This window comes from Anser cygnoides, chromosome Z (assembly GCF_040182565.1).
Source record: "Anser cygnoides isolate HZ-2024a breed goose chromosome Z, Taihu_goose_T2T_genome, whole genome shotgun sequence".
NCBI lineage: Eukaryota > Metazoa > Chordata > Aves > Anseriformes > Anatidae > Anser > Anser cygnoides.
This window is the reverse complement of record NC_089912.1, coordinates 84,582,468-84,600,852: the sequence shown is the minus strand read 5'-3', so window position 1 is coordinate 84,600,852 and position 18,385 is coordinate 84,582,468. Positions and strand designations below refer to the sequence as shown.

Here is an 18,385-nt window from a genome sequence, read left to right as displayed (position 1 = left end):
TGTGGATGCCCCATTCCTGGAGGTGTTTGAAGCCAGGCTGGATGGGACCTTGACCAACCTGATCTAGTGGGTGGCATCCCTACCTACGGCAGGGGATTTGGAACTAGATGATCTTTAAGGTTCCTTCCAACCTGAACCATTCTATGATTCTATAATTACCCATCTGGTTGACCAATGGAAGCCAAGTAGACAATATCTTTTTGAATTTCAGCAAAGCCTTCATTACTGTCTATGACAACATCCTTCTGGTAAAAAAAATGACTGTCATACAGCTTGGCAAGTTCTTACTACGAAGTGTGAACAGTTGGCTGATGATGCAGTACTGCGTGCAGTTTTGGGTGCCACAATCTAAGGACATTAAAGGACAGTGTCCAAACGAGGGCAACAAGGATAAAGGAAGGTCTAACCAGGAAGACATATGGACATAGGAGAGGCTGAAGTCACTTAGTTTGTTCAGCCTAGAGGACATTGAGGGGCAACCTCATTGCAGCTTACAGCTTCCGCACGAGGGGAGCAGAGGGGCAGGTGCTGAGCTCTGCTCTTTGGGAACAGCGACAGGACCCGAGGGAACGGTATGGAGCTGGGACAGGGGAGAGTCAGGCTGGGGGTTAGGAAAAGGTTCTTCATCGAGAGGGTGGTCAGGCACTGGGACAGGCTCCCCAGGTAAATAAGTGGTTGTGGCACCAAGCCTGCTGGAGTTCAAGAAGCATTTGGACAACACTCTCAGACATATGGTCTGATTTTTAGGTAGTCCTGTGTGGAGTCAGGAGTTGGACTGCACGATCCTTGTGGGTCCCTTCCAATTTGGGATATTCTAGTATTGTATGATTTCACCGCTCCTTATCATTGCTGAATGATTCTTCCACAGGCATTGAAGTCTTCACACTGAACCTCAGCCTATTATGATCCTTTTTAGACAAAATTTATCTTCAGTTTTTCAATTCTGGAATCAATTCTAGAATGACAGTTCCACTTCTCTTACACAGTTCTCTGGTTTACCACTGCCTACAGTACATAGATACGTTCAAGACTGTATTGGTTCTGCTTTAATGAGATCAGTATTTACATCTTGATTACCTATAAACTCCACCATTCCTGTTCTCCCTTGAATTTTTTTGTTACAAATCCTTTCCAGACTGAGGGAGTAAAAAGAATGCAAAGGCCAGGAGAAAAGCTGGAAGTACTCTTACAACGTTTTATTTTGCTTTCAAGAGCCTTGTATTTATTTTCAAACCTCATTCCAAACGAAGTGAGGAACAAAATGCCATAGGCAAACATACTGAACTGCTACAGCCTCCAAAAAAATTAACACTTTTAGTAAATTTATTTTGCTCCTTGCATTATGTTTAGAACAACTACATCCAGTTACTTTTTGACTGGAAGCCCTCCTACGTTGCCTCAGTTCTCTAACATCTCTAATTATTCCTTCTGTCTAATTTGAGACAGCACTGTCTTCTCCATGCTCCTTACTGCAGTCTTTCAGTCCATTTGCATGAAATACGACACCCAAGCTCTCTTACATGAGGCTCTTCCATGTTACTCCCTGTGATCTCTCTCTCTTCTTTACCAAAACAAGCCCCATAGCTCACCCAGGCAAGGAAAAATATCCTCCTTTCAAAGGGAGGCTAGCTAGCCCACCACTTCTGACAGGAATGTGACATAAAATTAAGAGTATACAAATCAAGACTAGTTCTCTCAAGACAAGTTCTTGAGAGAGAGACATAACGTTTATGATCCTCTATTGTCACTATTGTATGTTTTATGATTCTCAGTTCTCTCCAAAAATTTCCTAGGCAACTCTGAGCTTAATTTATCATCTTTCAAGAGCTTCAGAAATATTATTTCATCTCCTCACAATCAATATTCACCTACCCACACACCAAAATCACAAAATGTCAAATAAAATTGATATTAAAAGAAGTTACAGAGTACGTGACTTCCATTATAGAATATGACAATGTTGCCTTCAGTAACTTTCTCACCAGGTAGAAAATGCAATCTTATACATAAATATTCTTCATAAATTGAATCTGGGCAGTTTCACTTTCTTTACTTTTTCAAACACACACCAAGAGCATTTACAGAAAGGATTTGCAAGTTAGCTTCTTAGCGGGTACAGGTGTAGTTAGCTTCCTGGTTTCCATGAAGTCAGAGAAGTTATATACCATGAATAAAACCTGAGAGTCTGGTTATCCAAAACAGGCAAGAAAATAAAGAACAGCTTCCAAGCCGTTTAAAAAAAAAAAAAATCACTTGACATGACAAATGCTATTGTCCTGGATAATTTTACAGCCATTCTTTACTTGTTCATGTGATAATTCCAACATACTGTCCATTTCCCCCTAAAAACGTGGAAAGCTTGTACTTTTGTAGAAATTATTTTGCTATTTTTCCTATATATTGACTCCTTCCATTACTTACTACATAACTGAAGAACAATCAGTGACTTAGCCTAAAATAAATTTGCTTTCCTGACTCACATTTGTATGGGTTCAGGGTGCCTCATGTGAATTCAAAGTTTTGACCAGATATGTCTGCTAGAGGTACAGAGGATCAGCACCTCCTTACGCTCTTATTGCAATGGTAAAAGGGACACAAGACAACTGCAACCTCCAGTTTCACTCCATTCAAAATCCATTTCAGCTGAGGATCCTCAAAGAATGAAAAGCCTGGAGAAGAGGAGGCTCAGGGGCAACCTCATCGCTCTCTATAGGTACCTTAAAGGAGGCTGTAGACAGGTGGGGATTGGTCTGTTCTCCCACGTGCCTGGTGACAGGACGAGGGGGAATGGGCTGAAGTTGCACCAGGGGAGGTTAAGGTTGAATATTAGGGAAAACTTCTTTACTGAAAGGGTTGCTAGGCATTGGAATGGGCTGCTCAGGGAAGTGGTAGAGTCACCATCCCTGGAGGTCTTTAAAAGATGTTTAGATGTAGAACTTAGTGATATGGTTTAGTGGAGGACTTGTTAGTGTTAGGTCAGAGGTTGGACTAGGTGATCTTGGAGGTCTCTTCCAACCTAGATGATTCTATGATTCTGTGAAAAACAATCTGTGGTGCTCACACCGACTGAAAATTTCAGAATCTCCATTGTCGTAAGCAGGCATACAACTACCTATCAGTACAGTTTCTTAATACTCAAGATTTGACAAAACCAAACTTTGCCCTCCAAAAATCATATCTACTTTCCAAAACCAGTGCGTAATGTTTCATGAAGCACTTATAAGCATGACACTTCACTAAAAATCTTACATATTGGTACTTTTCTGCAAGAACCTGTGAATGTTGTCTGAGTGCTATGAGAATAAGTTTTGATGATCACTTATGCAACAATGCCAACCATCAACACCATTATTCACATTATTCAGTCAAATTGCCTCGTGATAAATTGGCCTTGCTCTAAGAGCAGCTACCAATGGCCCAAATAGATAATCTGAAAGATTTGGATCAGCTAGTGCTGTGATATTGGACACAGTCTCTGGTATATAGTATATCTATAGCGAGCATTTCTTTTACAAAAACATATGAAATGCAGCTAATGAATCTGTCTTGATTTGCGTGTCTGCTGTCACCTGGATCAAATCACTGACACTTCCTCGCTGGAAGTAAGTTCATGAGTAGGATTCTGTATGGGTGCATATCAGAATCCCCTGGTAAGAACTCATATGTGTCATTTGCTTTTTTCAACTTACATTCCAAATTAAGAATTAAAACAAAAGTGAACATTGCGTTCTTGACACTCTTTGGTAAAGAAAAGTCAAATCAACTTACAAATACTACAGAATACGTCTTGCTGTCAGAGGAAATAAAATACAGGAGCTGCACCTGCTAGCCATGACAAGGAAATTGAATATACATTAGTTGCTCAATTGACAGCACTTTTCAAGAGATTCCAAATTCTCATGCATAACACACTGAAAAATACTCAAAGAACCATCTTTAAAGTCTTCAACTGATCTATCTATTCGTGTTGTTTGATCTCCATCTGAATCATAACACCGTAGATATAGTATTTATTCCCATAGCAACAAATATTATATCAAAAATTCAAGCTGTCATGTCAGCTACAAAAATAAACATCTCTTTAACAGAATGCCTTCTCTATGCAGAATACTACCCTATGCTCAAGTGTAAATGTTACGCTTAACCTAAAATATAAGTGCAACTTACACAAATTCAAAATTGCTTAACAATGAGAGAGATCTGTAATTATCCGATTCTCTTTCTTACATTTAAGTTCTCTTTTTTTCTGAGACTATTTGTCTCAGGAGGTCTTCTGTAGATAAGGCACCGTGATTACAGGCTGACTATACTAAGATGTATGTGTTCATTCCTCACCTAGAAGGGAAACCAATAGAAGAACAACCAAGAAAACTTTCTCAGTATGTATTAAAATTCTGTAACAATAAAGATACAGTAGATGGTTTATTTACTTAAACTGCAAAACTGAAATTCCTCTGGTTACCACATGAAGTCTTTATTATACAGAAATTTACATGCTTGAGGAATTATATAGAATAAAAACTAAATAATCTACACTAAAGTAAACTATTTTTACATTTAAAAGGACTATTTACACAACATCTTGCAACATATAAAAAATCAATGAAATTAATTTTTAAAAGATTTTTAAATGATTTAGTATAAGAAAGAAAAATAAAGACTTGTAGTTGCATCATTAAAAACATCGACGTAGACACGACTCCCAGAAGTCGTAGCTAAAACAGATCAGACAGTCAGGAAACAAAACAGCAGCAACTGCAAGCTTATAAACTAGCATTAAAGTGAGGACACGTAAAGGTGACACTATCGTGGTTGCCTGCTACAGGAGACCTAACCAGGCAGAACAAGTGCCTGAGCCCCTCTATAGACAGACAGCAGCAGTATCATGTTTGTAGTCTCTGTTCCTCATGGGGTACTTCCACCACCCTGGTATCTGTTGGAGGGTCAACACAGCAGGACATACGCAGTCAAGGTTTCTGGAGTGCATTGACAGTATCTTCCTCCTTCAGGTCATAAAGGAGCCAGTAAGGGGAGGCGCTCTGTTGTACCTCACACTCACTAATAACGAAGGGTTTGTTGGGAAAATGAAGGCCAAAGACAGCTTTGGCTGCAGTAGAGTTCAAGATCCTAAGGGCATAGAGAAGGGTGAAAGGCAAGGTCACAACGCTAAACTTTGGGCACTGCAAGGAGCTACTTGGAAGAGTCCTATGGGATAAGGCCCTGACAAGAAGAGGGGCCCAAGAAAGCTGGTTAATATTGAAGTGTCACCTCCTCCAAGCTCAAAAGATATCTATCCCAACAAAGAGGAAATCAGGCCAGGAAGCCTGCATAGGTGAACATGTGGCCAAATGCAAACACAAAGGAAGCATGCATAGTGTGGAAGCAAGGACAGGTAACTTGGAAGGAACACAGAGACATTGTCTGAGCATCCACAAATGAAGTTAGGAAAGCTAAAGCCCAAATGGAATAGAAACTGGGTGGGGATGACAATGTCAACAATAAGAGCTTCTGTAAGTACACTGGTGAAAAAAGAAGGCTAAAGAGAATGTGGGCCCATGACTGAACAAGATGGGGTACCTACACAGGACAGGGAAAAGGCTGAGGTACCGAATGCCTTCTTTGCCTCAGTCTGTGATAGCAAGCCTAACCCTCAGGAACCACAGATCCCAGAGACTACAGGAATAACAGGGAGCAAGAAAGATTTAGTCTTGGTGGAAGAGGATCCAGTCAGGGAAATCTTAAGCAGACTAGACGTATATTTGTTTTATGCACCTACGAGGGGTGAGGGATAGATCATGGTGATAGTCAGAAGTCCTTGAAGAGTGGAGGAAAGTAGATGTCACTCCTGCCTTCAAAAATGGCAAGAAGGAGGACACAGAACTATAGGTTGGCCACCACGGATCCACCAAAGGAAAGTCATGCTTGGCCAACTAGGTAAGACTGAAACGACTGGCCTGGTAGATCATGGCAGAACATTGGATATTGTCTACATGGACTGCAGTAAGGCCTTTGACAATCCCATAAATAAGTTCCTTGTAAACGGTCTATTGAACTATGGGCCAGATGAGCAGGCAATCCAGGGGCCAGTGATCAGTGGAACAAAGTCTAGTCAGAGGCCAGTAACTAGCAGTGTACCCCAGGAGTTAATACTGGGTTCAGTCCTGTTTAACATCTTCATTAATGGTTTCTATCCTCCACTCCTCTCAGTTTTGTCATCCGTGGAATTGTTGGGAGTACACCAAGGGTCATGCTGCCGCCTAGAGGGACCCTGACAGACCAAAGAAACAGGCAGGCAGGAACCTCATGCAGTTCAACAAGAAGTGCAAGGTCCTGCACCTGGCAAGGATCAACCCCAGGCACCAAGACATACTGAGGGACACCAAGCTGGAAAGCAGCTTGTCAAAAAAGGACCTGGGTGGTCCTGGTGGATACCAAGATGAACATGAGCCAGTAGGGTGCCCTTGCTAACACTGTAAAATAAAAATAAAAATAAAAATAAAAATAAAAATAAAAATAAAAATAAAAATAAAAATAAAAATAAAAATAAAAATAAAAATAAAAATAAAAATAAAAATAAAAATAAAAATAAAAATAAAAATAAAAATAAAAATAAAAATAAAAATAAAAATAAAAGGTATCATGCGCTGCATTAAACAGCTGTCTAGACATGGACTTGGTCAACCAGCTCTAAAAGACCCTGCTTGAGTGGAGGGGTTGGACCAGATGACACTCCACCTCAAGCATTCTGTGAAAGTTAAATATCATAGAACTTCTACAATCTACTATCCTTTTAAAGTTCAAAACATTATTGTAAATGTACATTAAGATAAGCTCTAATCTCAAACCAGCCACCACCCTTACAATTGTGAATTAAACTTCTATCACCTATGTGTAATGAATAAGAGCTACAGGGACCTCACAAGATTTAGTTCATTAACAAGGACGTGTTACTCAAAGGAAACAAATGTGAAGTTATCTTTCAGAGTTTCAAGAATTCTCTGATTATAAGTAGGAAACAAAGAAACAAAAATATGAGGTGGTCTTTAAACAACATAGAAGGAGCTCCATGCTCAGTTACTATTTTGTATGACAGAAGAAATCTTGGAGATCCCGTGTGGAAGAGGACATTAGGCAGTGGAGACTCCTTTATTCTGCCTAACAAACACTTGCAGTCTCTCCTGAAATATTCTTTATGATGGAGGCATATTTTGTATGTAAATCAGGGCATCGTTCCTCTAATTTATACATTTATCCTTCATGCATCATGTTATCAGTCAATAAACCCCTACAATGCAAGAAGACTCAGAGGAGATGGGCAATGGCTCTGCGCTCATGAATTTCAGGAAAAAAATCTAGGGAGTGACTGACCACAGCTGTTGCAAAAGAAGCTGGATTTATCACAACATAAAGAGGACCAGATGGTGGTCTTTGTTTCAGATAAACAGCTGTATCAGTCGGGTGGATCAGCTTGTTGTGTAAATGTTTTTCCCTGAGCTGATGAGAAGAGTGTGAATGTCTTCCTGAGCCAGCCAGACCAGAATATAGGAACTGTGTATGTGGCTCAGTCCAACATAGAGTATAAGAGCTGACCATGGAGCAAAGTGACCTTTGAAGACAGCAACAGGTCTGAGCTTACTTCAACCCATGCAATGTTTTCTTGCTACTGGTGACATCCAGCACCTTGACAGTGAGCATATAAAGACCAGTAATGAAAGACATATTTCTTTTGCGATCCAACTGTATACTGCAATTGCTGTATTGTGGCTGTATTGTGATCTCAGTACATTGTTGTATCACTCTGCTAATTTGTAACATCAAATATCTTCCAGTAAACTTGGTATTACATGTATCTGAAGAACTTGGTCAGAGTAACAGACTCAGACACAAACATAAAATTGAGTTCTGTTGTACAGGTATTGTGCATCGTACATACAATTAAAAAGACAGCTGAGCTGTGCTAGAGTAAACATATGTTTAAAACCCTTTGCTGGATACCTTTTGACTATATATCTCATGATTATTCATACACCTTAACAACAAATCATTAAATGTATCACTGATGGTGGTATGCTTTGATAAAAAGCATTTGGAGTGGATGTTGGTATGCTTTGATAAAAAGCATTTGGAGTGGATGACGTGGCTGCCCATCATCTCCTTTCAATGGGACATTACCAAGCAAGTCTGTTAGTACGCAAATCTTTGTTTTTGTTTTTTTTTTTTAAGAGACTCTCATATGAACAATGTCTGTTGCTTTAAACTTCTGCTATGTTTCTGTCTGTGACTGCATCATGTATTCACACAAGAGTCTGCAACGGATCAATACCCCCAAAAGTATTAATTGGATGACATAGTGCAGGACATTTCCTTATGTTTAAATACCTCATCACTGCCATCCCTAACAGTGGCTAGAGATTCCAATTTTTCATGAAGTACCAGGACATTTTTACTTTACTGCAACGGTAATGCTTTGTTGTAGTATTATTTTACCAGGCAAAATTCATAGTGAGGTTAAATATTTTGTTTCCTGTGTGAATAGAGCAAGTAGTCTTTTTCTGCTTCAATGAGAGACAGAAACACTTGGTGAGCCAATTAATTACTTTAAATAAATGCAAAACAGTTGTTGTAAAACTCACTGTATCATACAATAATTCAGCCATAGTGGTACTGATGCTATTAAGGTGATTACCAATGCCAAATTCCATTCTAGTTCCTGTGACCACATTTGTACCTGAAAAGAGTATTTATATTGTATTAGTTAATCTCTGTAATGTAATTCAGGATATACCAGTTTTCAGTTATGCACGTATTTATAGAAACCTGTATCCCTCTACATATCTAAGAAAAGTTAAACAATTAACAAAATATCTAGATAAAATGAAAATTATACCCCAGAACGGGTTTTCATAGAAAGACAACTCCTTCTAAAACAAAGTATGTATGAACAGTTACTGCGCTGTTTTCCGAATGGGTAAGTGAATGAAATAAATGTTCTCACAAATGTTATTGGTTTAATAGTTCGTGACAAACTTGTTCCAACACTCAATACCATTGCTTTGAGTGATTTTTGCTTACTAAGTTAAACTCGGATTCTCAGATGGAAAACATTTGGGCCATTTGCAGAATGGGCCATTGCCAGTATTTGCTGATTTAACCCAGCAGATGTGAAAAGCCATAGACACTAATACAGTACAATTTGCTTTTGCCAATCACAACAATGATTTTGCTGCTTGGGGTTATGTTCCACTGATGTTTCCTGGTTTTGTACGGCAGCATTCTGTGCAATGAACAGCATAGCAGCATCTGTTATTTTTCAGGTAGTTGAACATAATCTCAGCCCTGGGAGGCATTACAGATAGTTTCAAATGTCCTGGAGGAACTAATAAAAAAAAAAAAAGATTCGGTCAGGGAGAAAGACTTGGAATTTTGAACTTCACTCTTCCTGCAGCATATCAGCAAACTCCATTTCAGAAATTCCATTTTTTTTTCAGTATAAAAGCCTAACTTTCATAGCAAAACATGAAAATGTAAACACTTCAATTTCTTGTGGCAGTATTCTAAAATACATATACAATTTTGCTTAGAGAGTTTAATTGCTGAATTATGAATTAAGGCTTCAGTTCTCATAAAAAGTGTATGTGAAGACAGCCAAACTGAAGCAAAGCACTAGAGACAAAACCTAACAGCTCCTGGACTAAATAAAGTTTACCTCAAAAGACAAAACAATAAGGTGATTTATTAAAAAAGTAAAATATCAAAAAGCTGCAACATTCCAGCTGTGGTAGATCTCAATGTTTTGAAAAGTCAGAAAAAATCAGAGTTCAAAAAACTTCTAAAAGGATCATTTGAAAGATACATTTAGATGCTGGGATACTCTGATTTTTCTTAAGGATGTTATCAGAGTCCTGTAATGAAATTCACATTTATTTTGTGATTTAACTGTGTATAGCAATTGCTACATGTTGCTAAACGTAATTTGTACTTGGTATTGTGATTGAACCGTGTATTACTGTCCTGGTTTTGGATGGGATAGGTTAATTTTCTTCATAGTAGCTGGTGTGTTGCTGTGTTTTGGATTTAGGATGAAAACCATGCGCTGATAACACACTGACGGTTTAGTTGTTGCAGAGCAGTCCTCACGCAGCCAAGGACATTTCAGCTTCTTGTGCTACCCTGCCAGTGAAGAGGCTGGGTGTGCATGAGGAGCTGGGAGATGAGCTAGGACAGCTGACCCAAACTGACTAAAGGGGTATTCCACACCATATAACACCACACTGAGCAATAAAACTGGGGGGAGTTGGCCAGGGGCAGGGGCTGCTATTGCTGTGGAACTGGCTGGGCATCAGTTGACTGTTGGTGCGCAATTGCATTGTGCATCATTTTGGAGTGGGGGGGGGGGGGGGGGGGGGGGGGGTGCTACTATTCTTTTGTTTGCTGTTGTCTTATTTTGTGTTTTGTTTTGTTTCTTATTAAACTGTCCTTATCTCAACCAACAACTTCTTGAATGTTTACCTTTTTTTTGTTTCTCTCCCCCATTCCACTATGGGAGGAGTGGGAGAATGACTGCGTGGTGCTTAGCTGCCTGCCAGCTGTGTTAAACCACAACAATTACACTTCCTACACTCTGCTGAAAGTAATTTGCACTTGCACTGTGACTTAAGTACATTTCTGTATTACTCCGCAAAATCAAAATCCCACGTAACATCAACTGTTTTCAAATGAAATGTTGTATTACGCTTGAAACCCTCCATGTGTGGAACATCTTAAAGAACCTGTGGTCAGTGTGTATTCGACTGACGTTAACTGGCATAGTTGGCAAGATATTCCCAATGATGAGTGGTACACATTACAGCAGTAACGATAACTTTGGCAAAAACAGGTTTTCTGATTTGTTATTAATTGCAATTAGGAACCTAGTAGAGACAATCTATATTTGTGATTAAGAACAAGCAGTGATAAGACTGGCTGCAGATAGAGCCACTACCCTTAGAAGAGGGATGGATCATTATAAATACCAGCAAAGGCTGGCAAAGCTTCAACAATAACTTTGAAAAGGAAGGATAGAAAAATAATGACCAAGATTTTTCATGGACAGAATAACAAATCACTGGTCATGCTGATACTTAAAATTAGTTTGAAAAATTGAAAGGTTCTAACATGCCAAAGACAGGAAAGAAAAGCAGGGCTTTGCTAGTTGTTGGGAAGTTACTTGCGAGTAGTGCAGAAGTTAGAAGAGAAACAAACACATAGCATGTTAGAACAACAAAAAAAGATGCTATAAAAGTGTAAAAGCAATGCACACAGACAATCAAAATTATTTCTTAGACTCAAGGTTGAAGCCTTATGAAGTATGTGATAAGCATATGTAGAGGGATCATTTACAATGGTCTACTGAGACAGACTCCATTAAAGTGATTGCACCCACGTATATCAAGGACAATGAATGCTCTAGAAGTGTCTGTTTTGATACTGATCCTCCTCAGGGTGATGGTTCAGGTGTTTCATGAAAAGAAAGTATTATGAAAGTGTTGTTCCCATGGCAAAAGACAAACAAATGTAAAGCAATGGGCCTGAGCCAGCTGCAACCCATTTATTCCTTCTGAGAGACTGCAGACATCTAGCATCCTGACAGTGAACATATTATTAATGGCACCAGTAATGAAATTCATATTTGTATCATGACAGAACTGTATGTTGCAATTGCTACACTCTCCTAAATGTAATTTGTACTTGTGATTTTAGAACACTGTGATTTAAGCACATGTTGTATCACTCTACTAAATCAAAACCTATGTAACTTCAATTAACTTCAAAAAAAAGTAAATTCTCTATTATGCATTGAATTATCCACATGTAAAACATCTAGAAGAACCTAGTCAGACTGTACTAAAACCCAATCTTTTTTATACTCAATGGTAAGGTTACTAAAACCCGATTTATATTACTATGTTCCTGAAACTAACTAACTTTGAGAAAGTTCTGAAGATTCATGACTTACAGAATTAGTTCACATCTACATAATCTGTGAAAAAACTCTTAAAGGACTAAATATTCTCATTAAAAGAAAAAAAAATCCATTTTACTTTGCTTGCTTATTGTTGAAAACAAAAGTAATTCTCTACTTCAAACAACGGACCACAAAAGTACAAGTTAAATGTAAGGGTTAAAAATTAATCTTTCATCCTCTGAGTTCTCAAAATAACTACACAACTTCTTAGTGAATATGAAATACAGAATTGAGCTCTAACAGCCAAGACTTATATTCTCAAAGATGTCTACTAATTCTGGCTACATATGTTGAAACACAAGCAATGAATTTTCACTGATCCTAAAAAACATGAAATACCTAGTGACTCCACAAATACAGACACATCTGAAAACCAAGCTTAGGCATGACCCACTAATCAAGAAACCTTATATAAGCAAGCAGTTGGCAGTAAGAACTGCCAGCATAAAATATAAATAGCATAGTTGTGTTAAAATTTCCATTTTCATATATAATGTACGTTATAGCAATTCCAGTAATTTCACCTGTCTTTACACTGTGCAAGTTTAAAGACAAGCCATCGTATTTGCAATTTAGTTCAAAGAAGCATGTAATCAAAATCGAAACAGAAACAAAAGAAAACCTGCTGGAATTTACTGCATAGCCTATCAGCAAAAAATGTAGCTAGCAGTGCAAAAGAATAAACTATAAGCTAAAGATTGGCTGATATCTGCTCTTCTGAAAAGCTTTAATTTACAGTACCATGAAAGACTTATTACAAGCTGCTTTCTCTATTCCATTCCCTCATGTAATATTTTACAATTTTTTAATGAACAAAATTTTTAATTTGTAATCCAATTCAATTTGCTTGCACTCACTGTACTTACCAACTACAAGTTTTGATCAATAGATAAAATTAGATTGCAATTTTTAGTAACTACTATTGACATTCAAACTCATGCTTACTGATTTACTAATGAAATACCAGAAACACCATAGTTTGCCATAGATCCATGAGCTTACTAAAGATCATTTAAGCTAATCAAACTCCAGCCTGGGCTGCATGAAGAGAGGCGTGGCCAGCAGATCGAGGGAGGCGATTGTCCCCCTCTGCTCTGCCCTTCTCTTGTGAGGCCCCATTTGGAGTGCTGCCTCCAGCACAAGAAGGATGTGGGTTAGAGCTGGTCCAGAGAAGGACCACAAAGATGATCAGAGGGCTGGAGCACCTCCCCTATGAAGAAAGGCTGAGAGAGCTGGGGATGTTCAGCCTAAACAGAAGGCTCCGGGGGCACCTCATTGCAGCTTTTCAGTACTTAAGGGGGCCTTATATAAAAGATGGAAAGTGACTGTTTGCTCAATCTGATAATGACAGGACAAGGGGGTATGGTTTTAAACTAAAAGAGGGGAGATTTAGATTAGAGATTAGGAGGAAATTCTTCACTCAGAGGGTGTTGAGGCACTGGCACAGGCTGCCCAGAGAAGCTGTGGATGCCCCATCCCTGGAAGTGTTCAAGGCCAGGCTGGATGGGGCTTTGGGCAACCTGGGCTGGTGGGAGGTGTCCCTGCCCATGGCAGGGGTTTGGAACTGGATGATCTTTAAGGTCCCTTCCAACCCAAGCCATTCTATGATTATATCTATATATATATATATATATTTCAATTCACATTTATTTCACAGAATTAAGCACTACTCAGACCTGATCACATATATCTTTATTTTAGTATTTGGTCTATATGGTGTCAACAATATAAAATCAGTGCATCATAAAGGATTTGATGAAATCCATAAGCTTCTCTAGATAAAGACATAAATAAAAAGGAAGAATTAAATAAAATACTATTTAGTATCTCTTTAACCTCTGAATACTTACAGAATAACCACTGAAAACCAACACTGGAGTGTTCTCTACCATTATTAATTCCCTATCAGAGTTAAAAAAACAAGTGCTATCAGTGTAAAAGTATTAGTACAGCGGGCTTTTCCAATTTTCTTCTGACTTCTAAGAATTTTCCAGGCTAGTACACAATCTAAATCTTACTATTTCTGAAACAGTCTAATAAATTTGTCCCATTTACTTGTCAATATGTGCTCCTACAGAAGTGGAAAAATACCAAAAATTATCCAAATTTTCAGGCATCTCTTGCCTAAAAATAAAATGGTCCCACACTGATCGCTAGAACAAATATTCCATCAACAATGTATACAGTACATACTCTAGAAAACAACTGCACTCAATCTTTCTTAGGGATCAATTTCTATATAAAATTTATTTGTAATTTTAAATTCTTGTAATTTGTTTTTTAAAGAAGCTTTATTTTTGTACTGTTAGAAAAAATATACGCACTTCTCAGCCAAGAAAAGGCATTTAGTAAAGCAACATTGGCACTCAAATCAAGTCACTTCTAATACTGATGGTTTACAAAGCACCTTCGGATTTTGACAGACAAAGGCAACGCTAGCTCTGTAGGGTTTGGTGTCTTTTTTCATTTGGAAAAAAAAAAGACTACTATCTTCGGACTAGGATAATGTATCACACAATCCTCTGTACTAATACCACAGGGAAGTAATCTTCTTTAAATGCAAGTCATACATTTTCTGTGTTTCTCTTTAGACCTTAATTATAGAAACAGAAGTTTGACTCCAGAAGACATGCATACAGAAGAGACAACTGTCTCCTTGGACTACTTCCTGTCCAGTTTGCCTATTGACTCCATAGCTATCCTTGAGAAGGCTGTTGAAAAGCTGCACTCATACAGCAGGAATAACATTTTCCTTTTAGCACACTTAGTAACAAGAAATTATTTATGCCTCCTAATCTAAAAGTGCCATTCTATCCACTCCTTCGAGTTGTAAAGCACATTTTAAAGCTCAGAACACTGTTCTATTAGAGTTGTAAGGTTCGTCTGTGGGACAATGGGTCTTAATGAACACTACGTACACCACCATCCAGCAAATGATGGATAAAGGTTAGAGGAACTGGTTTGTATTTCCTTCTTCAGTCAAAATAACAGTCCTGGCATTCATGTATGTCCAATCTCAGGCAGATTAGCTCTGCTTGTGAAAGATGTCAAGGGACAAGAGCCACCCGTGGCTATAATAAGACTTGTCAGTTCTTGCCATTTCTGGAGATCAGCTGCTAGCTTGACAAGAGTAACTGACACTTAGCAAAAGCTTATCTTTGACCTTTCAAAACCTCCCTTTTCTAAATAGCTACTAAAATTCTGCCGCAATTTTGTAAAATTCTGAGTCTTAAGGATACCACACACTATATAAATGCTAGAACTTTTTCTTAAGTATGAGAGTCAATTCTAGAAATTGAATTTAAGCAAATCAGAAGCAAAGTAGGTAAAGAGGAATGGACAGAAAACAACTTTTCTACAACAGAGATGCAGTTGTAGATTCTCATTAGTGCTAGTCTCTTTCAACACTAGCTTCTGAAGAATGGAAAATGCAAATTCTTTACTTAATTACCTCCAAGCCCACCTAAGAGCAATGTATTTTTAAAGAAGTTAATTTCTACTTAAAACCAAGATCAATACAGTATGGGAGTGAAAGCACTGCAAATTACAATATACTAGTGTGGCAAAAATAAACATGCCTTTATCAATTAGTTAGCAACTTCCCCTCTACCTCTGAAGTAACATCAGAAAAAGAGGGTTAACATTTTTGTCTTAAGTAAGAATCCTCAAGTGAAGTCTGCTATTCTAAGCTCCAAAGCAAACAAAATATAATTACATCTAGAAGTGTAATTTTGCCCTTTTTCAGCATGTTTAACCTACCTATGACATTACTGAACATGCCTTATATAACTTGACTACTCATTTCAGCTCAGGCACATCTCACAGGATGCTGACAGTGAACATTAAAAGTGAATGAATTTTATTTCACGTTATAGCAGAAGGAAAACTACAGCTTTAAAACTAGCCATTTTTACTAGTAAGTTAAACTCTTGACCAAGCTACTCTTTCTATTCACAATAGCTTTCTCTCTTTATTATCTTACAAAGTAAGGAAAGCAAAATGGCTTTGAACTTCTGATTCGTACTTGAAATACTAAAGGCTGTACGGAAAGAAACCTACACTAAACTAAATCTATAGACCCTTATTGTATCATTTAGGGCAGTGTAAAATTTTAGCCAGCTTGAATCTAGAAACAGTTTCTAATGTTGCATGCCCAAATGTTGCTGGAAAGTAATCCCTGGGACCAATCAGTGTGCATCCAAAGTCGGTATACTTGCTCCTTCTGCTGAATTTGCTTTTTTACTGCTTAAGTGAGCAGAAATATAACTGCATTACATACAGAAGAATAATATTACCACAAGCTAATATACCAGCATTGATGATAAAACCAAGGTTCATTACATAAAAGATATTAATATTTTGACTGTGACATACAACTCACACTGCACTGCTGCACTTACTTTTCTAAACTGGCAGCCTGAGCTATAATTTCTGGAACTGATTCCCCAGTCCCCTGTATTTCTCATTGTTCAAACCTTTAGGAATTAATTCCACAAAAAATAAAAAATAAAATAATAAGGGACAGTCAGACATCAGATATACATAGGGAGAGACTTCAAGGGGGGAAAAAAAAAGATTTTAAAAAAATATGACAGCAATAGACCACAAAGAAACAATTAACCCAATCCTTCCTGTCAAAGAAACATTCAGATCACAAGGAAACATGCACATAAAGAAGCATAGGCAGAGATAACAAGAAAATACAAAATTTAGTGTCAAAGCAATCCTGTACACACAAAAAAAAATGAATTTCTGCCAAAGGACTCTATTAATAGAAAATCCAGGAAGTCTTGGAGAAGATTTAAGCATGCTGTTAAATATGATAGCAAATGGCTGACTGTTTCAAAGAATGCTGCCTTCATATTAACAGTCTCTGATCACCTCTATTTGCAGAAACTTCCTATTAGAAGCATAGATAGTATGTGAAGGACTTCAAATATATTAATTTGAATATAAATTATCTGTATTAGAAATGGCTACAAAACAGACTATCCAACTAAAGTGACATGATTTGCAGATGAACTGTAAAGCCCTAATTTTTTAATTTTCCGTACCAGCACTAGCTCATTTCTTCTTCTCCTTCCTCCATTTTGTTTGCATTTATGAATTGATTGAACCCAGATAAACTAAAATATAAATCAGTGTATCAATGCACATATCCCTCCTGGTAGAAGAATAGAACAGATTAAATCAACAGTTACGGTTCCAAGAGACTGCAGTATCAGCCTAACTGGCATCATTTCTGTCCAGAAACCACAGAGAACAAGAACTGAGTTAAGTATGCATGCTGAACTACATTTCTGGTAAACTCCAGAATACGGATGAAGCACATTCATAAAGGGGAACATAATCATTAGTACATTGATACTGATTACTCCCCTGATACCTGACAACAAACATTCTGGAACACAATCAAAAATCTCCTTTGACTGGCATCCATCTAGCCACAGATCTCTAACTCGCACGTCAGCATGCGCCAGGAAAGCTAATGAGGCATCAGTTTGCCAGTCTCTTCCAGCGGTTCTTCAATCTCTGTCTTGGACGTAAACATTTTTTTCACCAAAATCTGTTGTCTCTCTTCTGGTGTTCTCACAAAAGCATGCTGATAAATTAGATCACAGAGAGAAGCAGATGCATGAAAATAATATCAGGCTCCAGTACCAGCCAGAAAACACCAGTAACTGCCACATCCAATATAACTCTTAATTACTTCCTTCAATCAATAAGCAGATGGGTGCTTAATAGGTAATTGAAATGATTCTAAGACAGCTTTTTCCTTCTTATCAAAAATATATCCTTATCTACTAGAAGGACAATCATCATGTAAAGAGGAAAGACTGGAAAGTATTTAATGGTATATGCCTTCCTGTTGGGATGCTGCTACTTTCACATAAAATTAAGATATCAGGAGGCCAACAAACTAATTATTTAGATTAATAAACTAGTGTAATCACATCATCATCTGGCCGGATTATATCACAGACAATTCATCCTTAAGTGTCAATTTTAGACTATTTTTTAACATAGCTAATGTTAAAAAAGCAACAGCAAGCAAAAGCACTCTAATTAAAAAAGAGAAATTTCACTACAAACTACCACATATTTAGATCTTTAATTACTTTACTAGCTGAAACTTAATATCATCCTTTTTGAGCAAATTACCATAATACTTTCTGAAATATGCTCTGTCTAGCCCTCAAGGTATCCAAACATATCCATATGTGATACAAATCATGGGCCTAAGCCGTCTCTAATTTTCAGAAAGATGCTTAACAGCTAATTGAAGTATCCGGTCTTGCAAAACTGAGGTTCAGATAAAAAAAAAAGAGAGATTATGGTTCTCTCGAACTACTGATAAAGAAGAAGCAAATCAATGATTTT

General features: G+C 37.7%; 1 protein-coding gene across 9 annotated transcripts in view; it reads right to left on the bottom strand.

Annotated features, from left to right (window-relative positions):
• The window catches only part of KDM4C (lysine demethylase 4C), a 286,752-nt gene that overhangs the window by 100,961 nt on the left and 167,406 nt on the right, over positions 1–18,385 (bottom strand). Inside the window, exon 14 of one of the 9 annotated variants that reach the window (XM_066989008.1) lies at positions 6,669–9,376. The exons of 7 other annotated variants lie outside the window; for them this stretch is intronic. In XM_066989008.1, coding sequence (XP_066845109.1) covers positions 9,234–9,376 — 143 coding nt within the window. In that variant the 3' untranslated portion in view covers positions 6,669–9,233. Of the gene's footprint in view, positions 1–6,668; positions 9,377–13,679; positions 17,607–18,385 lie in introns of those variants that run through there. One more of the 9 variants, XM_066989009.1, reaches the window with a different exon arrangement.